Source organism: Dromiciops gliroides, chromosome 2 (genome assembly GCF_019393635.1).
Source record: "Dromiciops gliroides isolate mDroGli1 chromosome 2, mDroGli1.pri, whole genome shotgun sequence".
Taxonomy (NCBI): Eukaryota; Metazoa; Chordata; class Mammalia; order Microbiotheria; family Microbiotheriidae; genus Dromiciops; species Dromiciops gliroides.
Window position 1 is genome coordinate 117,357,173 of NC_057862.1, and position 12,472 is coordinate 117,369,644.

Consider the following 12,472-nt stretch of genomic DNA (forward strand, 5'->3'; position numbering starts at 1 on the left):
GGCTATATTTGAACTCAGGTTTGCCCAACTCTAGGCCTAGCACTCTATCATCGTGTCACCAGTGACATCTTGCTATTATCATCCCCGTTTTATAGTTAGGGAAACTGAGACCTATAGATATGAGCTGTCCAGGGGTCACACAGATACTAAGTATCTGAGGCTGGATTTGAACTCAGGTTTTCATGACTCCAGGTCCGGCACTTTATCCACTGTGGGACTTATCTTTCTAATATGTCTTCAAACACCAATTCCACACAAAGACAGGAAGAAAATTTAAAATGGTAGTGTCATTCATTCATTCATTTGTGCATTCATTTAATACAAAGTGTAAGACTCCCTTCCCCAATGAATGAAGAAGAACTTAGATCAATTGGGGGGGGCGGGGCAATGGAGGTTAAGTGATTTGCACTTTAAACAAAAAGTGACTTTAAACAAAAGTTTAAAGTGTGTTATTGCATAAATCATTCTGTTCACAAATATGAGGGATTTTTAGAGTCTTTCTTTTTTTAATACAGCAAGAAATAACTCCTAGTCTTACAGTTATGTGAGAGATGAGGCTAAAAGTGTAGGTGAATGACAGAGTTATGCCAGTGGTCAAAGATGGTCTAATCCAAACTAAATTTTATGGGTTGAACATAGTTTTCCAGCTCTGGAATTCTGTCTCCATGCTTATTTGGGCTTAAAAGGAAATTGATCGGGGGAAGCTGGGTGGTACAGTGGATAAAGCACTGGCCCTGGATTGAGAAGTACCTGAGTTCAAATCCAGTCTCAGACACTTGTCAATTACTAGCTGTGTGACCCTAGGCAAATCACTTAACCGCCATCTGCCTCAGTTTCCTCAACTGTAAAACAGGAAAAATAATACCTAACTTGAAGTGTTGTTTTGAGGATCAAATGACATAGTATTTGTTTTTTATTTTGTTTTGTTTTTTGTGGCGCGATGAGGGTTAAGTGACTTGCCCAGGGTCACACAGCTAGTAAGTGTCAAGTGTCTGAGGTCAGATTTGAACTCAGATCCTCCTGAATCCAGGGCTGATGCTTTTTCCACTGTGCCACCTAGCTGTCCACAGTATTTTTTTTAAAAAGGACTTTGCACAGTGAGTGGCACACAGTAGGTGCTTCATAAATGCTTATTATCTCCCCCTCTTCTCAACAGATTCATAGATAGATAGAAATACACATACACACATATATGTATGTATGGTTTTTAGTCATTTTTAAGCTGTGTCCAACTCTTTGTGACGCCATTTGGGTTTTTCTCAGCAAAGATACTATAGTGGTTTGCCATTTCCTTCTCCAGCTCATTTTACAGATGAGGAAAATGAGGCAAACAGTGTAAGTGACTTTCCCAGGGTCATACGGCTAGTAAGTTTCTGAGGTCAGATTTGAACTCAAAAAGATGAGTCTTCCTCACTCTAGGCCCAGAACTCTAACCACTGAACCACTTAGCTGCACTGATGTATATATGTACACATATACAAATTAAATGGTATCATTTGAGCTTCACCCTGAATCCTAATGGGGAGATGCATCCAGCCTAGTTCTCTGAGAACCCAACTCAACACTGAAAATGGGAGTTGGGAAGAGGATACACACTTACACAGGTGTATATATGTATAGATGTAATATTTATGTTGTATGTCTATACATACACATATTCAATCAGTTCTAACATAACAAAACACATGTTTAGGAATTTTTTCCAACACAATTGATATACTGGGGAATATTTGGAACATAATATAAATTTCAAGTCTGCTTCTGAACAATTTCTTCCCAAGAAATATTGAGAGAACACATTGAACTACACCATTTTGCAATAATTCACACACTGCAACACTTCCAAAACCTACTTCAATGAACAAATTCCAGGTCTTTGTCAAAATAAAGCACTATATTTATTCTATATCCTTTTCTAGGTCAGTGGGAGCTATGATGGAAGGAGAAAGGCTGGTCCATGCCACCTTCCCCTGCTTCTGACATTCCCCAAGCCCTATCACAAGCACTATTTTATTCTAGTATTTCTTAACTCTTTTATGTTATAAAACTGTGTAACTTTTTATTTGGCATTTTACTTTATGTGTCACTGATGAAGTTTTTGAGTGCTCAGCCCCAAATTCCATTTTTCCCATGCTCTGTGGTTTTTATTGTGGATTTTTCATAGTGCAATACTTCTTGGGTATGCATATGTCCCATCGTAGCAGAACTACCTCTGCATGTATATGTGTATATATGTATGAAATCATTGGGTTGAAACCATGCCACCTTATTTTAGCTGGATACCTTAACTAAGTGAGAACATATCTCAACCAAAAGACCATATACTAAATGTGAAAAGTCTTTGGAAGACTTTAGATGATGTGAAATGTGCCAGACAAAAAATCTGTTCCAATTAGCTATGGAATTTCATTACCACCTCTGGGTCCTAGATAAAATCATTGAGTTAGCTTGGCTAGGAAGCTGTTCCAGAAATTGGACCAAGTGTGGCTTTCCAGCATATCCTTGAAGAGGAAACATCTGGGAGGGGAGGAGAAACCTTGACTTCAGCCTTGATCAAGTCTTATTCTACTCCCCCCCCACCAACCCCACAAGCTTTAACCAAAGGAGTAACTGCCCATTTTGAAGGATCTAGAGAAAGTTTGACCTTTAGTCTTCACATTGGAGCCCTAGCATAGGACCCCCAGAGCCATTGGTGGCTACCATCTTCTCATCAGTGTTACCAGATGAAGACAATGTCTACTTTGACAGTCAAGGAATGATGAATGCAGAATCATCACATTTAAGATGGAACTCCTTGAGCACCCCATGAATGGGAAAAAAGAATTCCTAGTATCCAGGGACTGTGAACTTTGCAATATGTGTAATTGTGGAAGAATGTGCCACAGATTTGGAAGGGAATGTTTTATACCAAATTATTGCTATTATTTACCTTAGTAAATACCCTTTTCTAAAAACTATTTAAACCTGGGTTTTAACTAATCAAATTGGATGGAATCATACTTTTTTGGGAGAAACTCAAGCTGGAATCATTAGATAATGATTCCTGAACCCTCAGGAGTATCCCTTTTCTCTCTACTGTAAACCTAATGAAGAGATATATCCAAATTATCTCTGGGAATCCAACTTATCAGTGAGAGTGGAAAATGGGAGAACTCGGAATTTATCTAGGCTACACAAACATACACACAAATGCATCTATGCATGCATATGCATACATCTATATGTATGCTGTACTGCACAACCATACACTTACAGAAATAAAAGTCTACACAGCAACTCTAAGGAGTATCAAATGTCACATTCCAACTTTTCAGAGTGCAATTTTACCCCCTTCTGAAGCTGCAGAGTTGGGAAGAGCATCCTTTCACTGCTACTGTCTTTTTTTTTAATTGTTTTGTTTTATGTTGCTACTGTCTTGATGGGAGTTGAATTCTACCACTTCTGGTACAAGGCTTCCCTATGCTAACTTATGTCACTTCAACCTCCGCACTGTGGATTGTGCAAACAGCACGAATACCTGTGACCACTTTCAAAGAACTCAAAGATTTCTCATGTATTATTAGGCTTAGCTTCCCAAGGTTCCTGGAAATCAGAAGGCATACTGTTCTCCATCTTCTAGCTAAGGGAACTACAACAAAAACAGGAGAATTTTCACCTAACAAAAAAGAGTTGGAAATAAAACTGAGTTAAGTGAAGAGTAGCCTAGGACAACAAAGATACTGCATTTGCTCTGTATCCATTTTCTCATATGTAAAATGCAATTAATAATGGCACCTCATTCCTAGGCTTGTTGTGGGGATCAAATGAGATGATACTTGTAAATCACTTTACACACCTTAAAATACTATATAAATGGGGGAGCAGCTAGGTGGTACAGTGGATAAAGCACTGGTCCTAGATTCAGGAGGAGTTGAATTCAAATCCAGCCTCAGACACTTGATACTTACTAGCTGTGTGACCCTGGGCAAGTCACTTAACCCTCATTGCCATGAAAAAAGAAAAAAAATACTATATAAATGCTAGCTATTGAACATATATCACTGTTTCATACAGAGCTTGCTGTCCAACAAGATGTTTTTTTAGGGTGAACTCCTATCTAGCTATACTTCCACTACCATTTTGAATTTATAGAGTTGATTTATTGAACACAAGTATATGGCAAATGTAATAACTATGTCATCTATGTCTTTATCCAAGTTATTAGTAAAACTGTTAAATATCACACAGTACTCAATTAGAGACTTCCTTAATAATAATTCATATTTATGTAAAGCTTCCATTTTCAGAAAGTACTTCCCTTATAAAAACTCTGCAAAGTAGTTAATGCAAATATTATTGCTTCATCTTTACAATTAGTGTCTGATCCTGATCATGCAGAATCCCAACATTTTAGAGTTTGAAGAGACTTCAATGGCTATATAGTTCAACCTATATTCTCATCCAAATTTCCACTACCACAGACCTAATAGTTAACACATTGGATAATTGTCAGAATAAAAAAAATATATCAATTGGGCTGAGTATGAGATGAGGGAGGGAGGCAGAGAGGGAGGGAGGGAGGGAGGGAAGGAAGGATGGAAGGAAGGAAGAAAAGAAGGAGAAAAAAGATAGTTCCTGACCTAAAGGAACTTATAGTCTAAATGCCAGAAGACAGCACGCAAAAGAAAGCTAAAAAGGGGGAAAGTGAGGTGGGAAGATCAGGCACTCTGAGGCTTAGAGGAGAAGTCAAGTCCAAATTGAGTGCTATTCGGTGAAGCCCCTGAACGGTCCAGACTGGCTAAGAAGCCCATTATCTCCTGAGTCAATCTATTCCATTTTGGACAGCTCCAAGTTCAGCTAGGTGGTGCAGTGGATAGAAGGATAGGCCTGGAGACAAGAAGACCCATCTTCCTGAGTTCAAATCTGGCCTGGGATACTTACTAGTTGTATGACCCTGGGCAAGTCACTTTAGCCTTGTTTGCCTCTGTTTTCTTATCTGTAAAATGAGCCGTGGAAGGAAATGGCAAATCACTTCAGTATCTTTGTCAAAAAAAAAATGGGGTTGTGAAGAGTCAGACATGACAAAAAAAATGCATGAACAAAAACAAAAATTGTGAGGAAGTTTTTCTTTGTATCAGACCTAAATTTGTCTCTTTGTAAATTCCACTCATCACTTTCAGTTTTGCCACTGCAGCAAACAGAAGTCATCCTTCAAATACTTGAAAACAACTAGTCCTATCCCCCTTCCCACTCTGTCTTCTCTCCTCTAGACTAAACAACTTCAATTCTTCAACAGGTCTATATATGGTAAGGACTCAAGGACCATCCCCACATTGTTTCCCATCCTCTTAGCTTATCAATGTCCTTCCAAAATTGGATGCGCAGAACTGAACAAAATGTTTGACATATGGTCTGATGGCATAGCAAGACTATCCTTATTACTGAAAGCCAGCCCTCTCTCCCTCTTTTTTTTTGGTGAGGCAATTGGGATTAAGTGACTTGTCCAGAGTCACACAGCTAGTAACTATCAAGTGTCTGAGGCTGGATTTGAACTCAGGTCTTCCTGACTCCAGAGCCAGTACTCTATCCACTGTGCCACCTAGCTGCCCCTAGCCAGCCCTCTCTTAAAGAAGTCTCCAATATTATGCTTTGGGGATTTTTTTATTACCATATCACACCACTTTTATTGAATGTGGAGTCCTCTAAAACCTTTAGATTTTTCTCATACTACTGTTTAACCACCCCTTTCCAATACAGTGCTTCTGAAGAAAAATTTTTGAAACCAAATGTAACATTTATACTTAACTGTATTAAATTTCATCTTATTAGATATAGCCCAACATTCTAGTCTGTCAAGATTCTTTGAGATCCTGTCTATTATCTACTGTCAGTTTTTATGACCTGAAAATTTGATAACTACATTAGTTTTGCTTATATCTAAGTCATTCATAAAAATGTTAAGGAGCAGAGGGTCAAAGAGAGATCAAACTGATATTAAAACATTAATGACTATGATTTTGGTCTTGCCAGTTCCCAAATCACCTAATTGTGTTAGTGTAACATCTAACCAACACCTGTACCTGGAATATTATGAAAAATTTTTTCAAGTCTTCTGCTAAAACTTAGGTAAACTATTGCCTTGATCAAGAATTTGTATTATTGGGGCAGCTAGGTGGCGCAGTGGATAGAGCACCGGCCCTGGAGTCAGGAGTACCTGAGTTCAAATCCGGCCTCAGACACTTGACTCTTAGTAGCTGTGTGACCCTGGGCAAGTCACTTAACCCCAATTGCCAAAAAAAAAAAAAAAAAAAAAAAAAAAAGAATTTGTATTATTTCCCCGTGACCTAATAAGTCGAATCCTAAATTCTCATCCTGGCCAATGGGGCCTTCCTTATTTTGGCAGTATTCTGTCCATCTAAATTTGTCTTTCACTAATGCCTTAGACATGCCTTCTTTTCAGGCCATCGGTCTCATCTCTTCAGTATTCTTCCAAGGTACCATGACTCCTTCCAGCACATTTGTTCATGGTGATTTCCTCCCAAGTAGAATACTTCTATTTTTCCTCCTTTTTCCCTATTCAAATTCTCAAAAGTCTAACTCAAATCTAATCACACACCCTTTTTACAATTCAAGCCCACAAATGACTGAAATCCAATACTATTTGGTTTTGCATGTGATTATATATGTTTTTCACCAGACTCTAGTTACTACTAGAGTCTAGTTATGTTCATTTCATCAGATTTCCAACTAGATTGTAAGCTCCTTGAAGGTAGGATTCTTCATTGATTGTGCCCTATAATGCTAAGCACAATGCTGAGCACATGATAGTTGTTCAAATAAATTTTTGTTCACCCTTTTTCCTGTCTTTTATTTGACACAATTATAAAAATACTAGCAATAACAATAAAGCATGAGAAAGAAATTAAAAGTCTGGAGATGAAGAAAGAGAAAACAAAATTATCCATACTTGGTGATGACATGATTTGCTTAGAAAATTATAGACAATCAGAAATTAAAATAATTGAGACTAAATAATAGCTTCACTAAAGTAATAAATTTGAAAAGTAAAATAAGAGAAATAAATCACATTTCTAAATAGCAATAACATATCTACTAGGGAATAATAGAAAGGGGAGTCATATTTAAAAATAAACTGTTAGTCAATCTAGCAAAGATCACTCTTACATCTAGAAAATAATTACAAAATGTTCTTTAAATAAAGAAGGTAAGGTAACAAAGGTTTACAAATCTCTTGCTATGAGCTAGGCACTATGCCAGATAAAGAACTTAAATAAGTGGAGAGATATTCAGTGCCATTCCAATATAATAAAAAAATAATAATCACACTCAAATTAATTACTAGGCTTAGTTCCATATAAATCAAACTACCAGTGGATTCTCTATACGGCAGGACAACATAATGACAAAATTCATCTGGAGTAACAAAATATCTAGAATGTCAAAGGGAAAAAAAATTTCAAGTTGTGATAAAAAGGGAATAGTGCTTCCTTTCCTCATCTATACCATAAAGAGGTAGATATACAAATGATTTGCTATTAGTTAAAAATAGAAAAATAGATTAATGGAACAGACTAGACAAGCAAGAATCAGAAATAATTGAATTAAATCTAAACCATAATATACTTTAAAATATAAATTATCCAGGAAAAATTTCCTTCTTGCTAATAGGTGCTGGAAAACTTGGAAACTACTGTTTGGCAGAAATTAGGCTTAGCCTAATTTTTATACCATATATCATAAACTCAAAATAGACATATGACCTGAATATTAAAGATCATACCATGAAGAAAAAATTTTAAAGCGATCAGGTATGCTTCATAGGTATAGCCAAGGAATAAATTCTTAAACAAAAGATAGAAGTGATTACAAAAGATAAAATAGATAAATTTAATTACATTAAATTGTAAAGTACTTGCACTAACAAACTTAATACCACTAGGAAAAGAAGGAAAGCAATCAACTGGGGAAAATATGTGTATCAAAATTTCTGATAAAGGTACAATATCTAAGATATATAGGCAATTAACAGAAATATATGAAATACAAGAGCTATTCTTCAGTTTAAAAAATGATTAAAAGATATGAAAAAGGGCTCTAAAGAATAATTATGCCAACCCTACTAAAGAATGTTCCAAATCAGCAATGCTATAAGAAATGCAAACCAAAACAACTCTGAGGTTTCACTTCATACCCATAAAATCGACAAAAATGGCAAAAGATAGCAAAAGTCTTCAAGGAGGTATAGAAAGATGGACCCAATGCATTATTTTTTGAACTACGAATTGGTCTGACCAATTTGGAAAGCAATTTGGAATTATTTGAAGCAAGTGATTAAAACATCACTTTTTGACTCAGAGTTTCAACTGTTAGGTATACATCCCAAAGGGGTCAATAGCAGCAACAACCGAAATAGGCCCTGCCTACACACGCACACACACATACACACACACAAATTATAACATCGATTTTTGTAGGTAGCATATTAGTACTGAAATAAAATAGATGCCCATTGATTAGAGAAAGACTAATTATAAAGTGGTGATGGATTGTGATGTAATATTGCTGTGCTGTAAGATGTGATAGGAAGACATGAACTGATGCAAAGTGAAGTTAACAGAACCAGAAAGTCACTATAAATATGATTACACCAATGTTTGTGAAAAGTACAGCAAAAAAGAATTGAAACTTAATGTTGCAAAATTATAATTACCATTCTTAGCCCCCCAAAAAGAGATATAAGGTACTTCCCCATTGTTTGTGGAGGGGGAGGGGTAAGGGCTATAAGTGTGCAACAATGTATATAATAAACAGAGGTTTTTGGAATGTTTGTTAGATTAGTCAAACTCTTTTATCATCCTCTTTTCTCCTTGCCGTTTCATTGTAATTCTTTGTTATAAGGAATGGCTCTCTTGTACAGGGGATAAGGGAGAAAAACCTTGAGAAACATAGATGATATTTTTAACATTCAACAAAATTATTTTGGGGGCAGCTAGGTGGCACAGTAGCCCTGGATTCAGGAGGACCTGACTTCAAATCCAGCCTCAGACACTTGACACTTACTAGCTGTGTGACCCTGGGCAAATCACTTAACCCTAATTGCCCTGGAAAAAAAAAGAAAATTTAAATATATATATATATATATATATATATATATATATATATATATATATATATTAAACTTGTTGCATTGAATACAACCTTTTTATGTACCCAGTTTTAGTGCTGTGTCCTGCATATGATATATGGCATTTTCTATAGCCAAGTTTGTATAACAACCTTTTTTAATGTATAGAATCATAACTTTAGAACCAAAAGGAGACTTTCACTACCTCCCTTGGCCTCAGGTTTCTCATTGATAAAATGAGAGGGTGAGGTGATTTTAGTATCCTTCTAGCTGCATATCCCATGACCTTTGTTTCAGAGGTCATCTAGTCTAACTCCCTTATTCTACCAGTAGGAGAACTGAGGAAAAGAGTTCAATAATTTTCTCACAATCACATTATTAGTGACTGAGTTGGGACCATGACAAAACTAGATTGCATTTATATATCACTATCAAGATGACAAAAGACATTTATATACATCATCTTATTTGCTATTCACACTTAGACCTTGAGAAATATATTATAGTTCCTATTTTCAAATAAAGAAATTGAGGCTCAGAAAGAAACTGAGGCTCAGAGATATTAAGTGACTTGTCATCATCACAAAGCTAGTCAAGATTCAGTTACTCAAAAACCAGTCATCTTTCCACAATGCTGTTCTCCAGTTTCCATGTTCTTTCCACTATATGGTGTAGAACAGAGGTGTAAGGCATGGGACCTGCCCACAACACTCCCCAGTGTGGGTTGAACCAGATTAAAATATAATTGGGCAATAGTTAACAAAATAAATGAAAATACAGATATTATCACATTTTAAAACTAAGTCAATATGTGACCTCTGGGGAGCCCTATATGAGGCTTAGTGGCCCTGTTTCTATTTGACTTTGATGACACTGAAGTGAAAGAGAAGTAAATGAGACAAACAAAAATGCATGTGTCAGAATCACAGATTTCCAAAGCTAGAAGGAGCCTAGAAATCACTGAACTAGAGCTAGAAGATACTTTAGAGGTCATTTTGTCTAATCCCCTTGTTTTGGGGTGAGGAAACTGAGGTTCAGGGAGTTAAGTGATTGTCTGAAGGCACAACAGGAAGTTAATAGCAGGGATGGGTTTCGAATTCATTATAACTCCAAAACTAATACTTTTTAGACATTTGAATAGCCTCTAGTCCAGTCACCTTATCTTTACAAGTAAGGAAATTGAGAAGCCATGTGACTTACCTAAAGTCACTCAGCTCATTATTGGACAAGTCAGGACTAAAAGCCAGTTCTCCTGATTTCTGCTCTCAAGTCACTTCCACCACAGTGCTGCCTAACTAATGCATACTAAGCTAGATATTCTCAGGATTTAAACCCCTTCTCCACCCCACCCCAGTCATAACTAGGGGCACATTGATTCTATTGAGCCACTTGGGTACCATTAAATGTGTTCACTGACGTCCACACGCTTCGAATATCAGATAATTCCTACTCTAAGTCTAATAAGTGGAAGAAGGAGCTTATTAGTCTCTAAATATTTTCTGACTTCAGAGGATGTTTTAATGGAACCAAAGTAAATTAATCCCAGGGTCATAGCCATATCTCCCTGGAGTTAGAAAAATCAAAATGTGCCTTTTCTTCTCCTCATTTTTTTTTAAAGAAAACCATGTGTTTACTTTCAAATGCCAAAGTTACAACAGAGCTGACATAAAGCCAGCCTCTGTGTTGACTTTAAAAGATGGGAAAAGGGGTTAAAGTCCTTCTTTCTGATTCTTGTTTATGCAGGGTTTTGGCTGCAAAGAAACCGTTTTTTGTTTTTTTGTTTTTTAAATGAGCTCAATGTTAATACCTTACCTGCCTGAAGAGAGTAGAGGTCCTTTCATGGTCTAAGAGTTATGATATTTTCATTCTACGATTCTCCCCTACCACGGTCCACACTCCCTGGCCTTCCAAACTGCCCGATTTGCTCAGTATCACTTCCCTTTTCCATTTCACTGAAATCTGAGCCAGCTGAGACCCTGACAGTCCACACTCTGAGCCCCGCACAGATTCCAAGAAGGACTCAAGGAGAAATGCCAGAGAACAGAGCTGTAGCCATCAGTTGCAAATTTGATTACTTTGAAAGCCTCTTTGGAGATCAGAGACCCCCGCTCCTCTTCCCCCACTCCACCCTCCCCACTCCCCACACACCCAATCCAAATAGTGACCACTTCTTCTGCCAAACTTTGCCACATTGGATTATAAAGCGCTCTAATGATCACAACTAATCCAGCAGCATTCCTTTTTCAAAGAGAACCTAAAATTGTAACAGTTTTCTTCAGTATATTCTTTCTCCCCCCATAAACACTCCCTCAACATCTGAGATTGAACTAAACAGTCATACTTTTTAGTACTGGGTTTGTTCCCAGGCTGAAGTCTCAAGAATGAATGTATAGAAATCATAAAAGAAAGTTATGCTTACCATTGTCACGTCTCAAAAATATCTTCTTTTGCAGGCTCATAACTGTTATTTCATGGATGAAAACAGCTCCCTTCAGGATGTTCAATATATTGTGGACGAGAGATGGCAACTCCTACTTTTTTTTTAGTGTTTGAAAGTAACTCTTAAGTGAGCAGACTGCCTTCTTAATATAGTAACTTTTCCTCAGCCGAAAGTTCCTCTCCCCCCCCCCTTTTTTGCCAACAAATCTTTAATGTTTTAGATTGGGAACTTCCAACTGCCTCCCTCTTAGCTGGGCAGATGTGTATAAAGGCGGTGTAATTTCACTGAATCCACCACTCAAATCGTAACCCTTTTCCTGTACTACAAACAGAAATGTAAAACCTCAAACTTTCCTTTGGACTCTGTGTCCGTTAGAAGAAGGTAAAACAGCCCTTCTCTGGAGGGCTAATGTATGGAAAAAGTGCTAAAATCTTGAGAGCGTTTGGGGCTCTGGAATCCCTGCCCCCTCATTGGTTAACTGGCCCTTAGTGTTTTTATGTAATTGCATGGTACAAATACAACACCTCAACTCCTTGCCCAAAATTGAAATGATTCATTTGCTCCTCATTTAAACACACACACACACACACACACACACACACACACACACACACACACACACAGTGGTTGTTTAATCCAAGTGAAAACGCCTTTCATAAACTCTGCAAAAGGCTTGGGGAGGACCGCCCCCTAAGTGAATAAAGTCTGTGTCTTGAAAAGTAAGAGTTTAACTCAGGGGAAAGGTGGAGGCAGGCATGACCCAAAACAAATAGAGGGAGCTGAGACCCTCTTCTGTGTAAGAGGAAGCATAAAGTGGGATAATGGGGGGAAGGGGAGGGAGGGAACTTCAACACTGAACAATTAGTAAGTCTGGCATCGTGTCCTGTTTTGTTTATTGTTTTGCTATC

General features: G+C 37.3%; 1 protein-coding gene across 1 annotated transcript in view; it reads right to left on the reverse strand.

The window, feature by feature from the left end:
• Positions 1 to 11,601, reverse strand: part of IL16 (interleukin 16) — a 170,426-nt gene extending 158,825 nt beyond the window's left edge. Inside the window, exon 1 of the mRNA XM_043987106.1 lies at positions 11,544 to 11,601. Within this exon, the coding sequence (XP_043843041.1) occupies positions 11,544 to 11,583 (40 nt within the window). The 5' untranslated portion in view covers positions 11,584 to 11,601. The remainder of the gene's footprint in view (positions 1 to 11,543) is intronic.
• Positions 11,602 to 12,472: the final 871 nt, after the last annotated feature.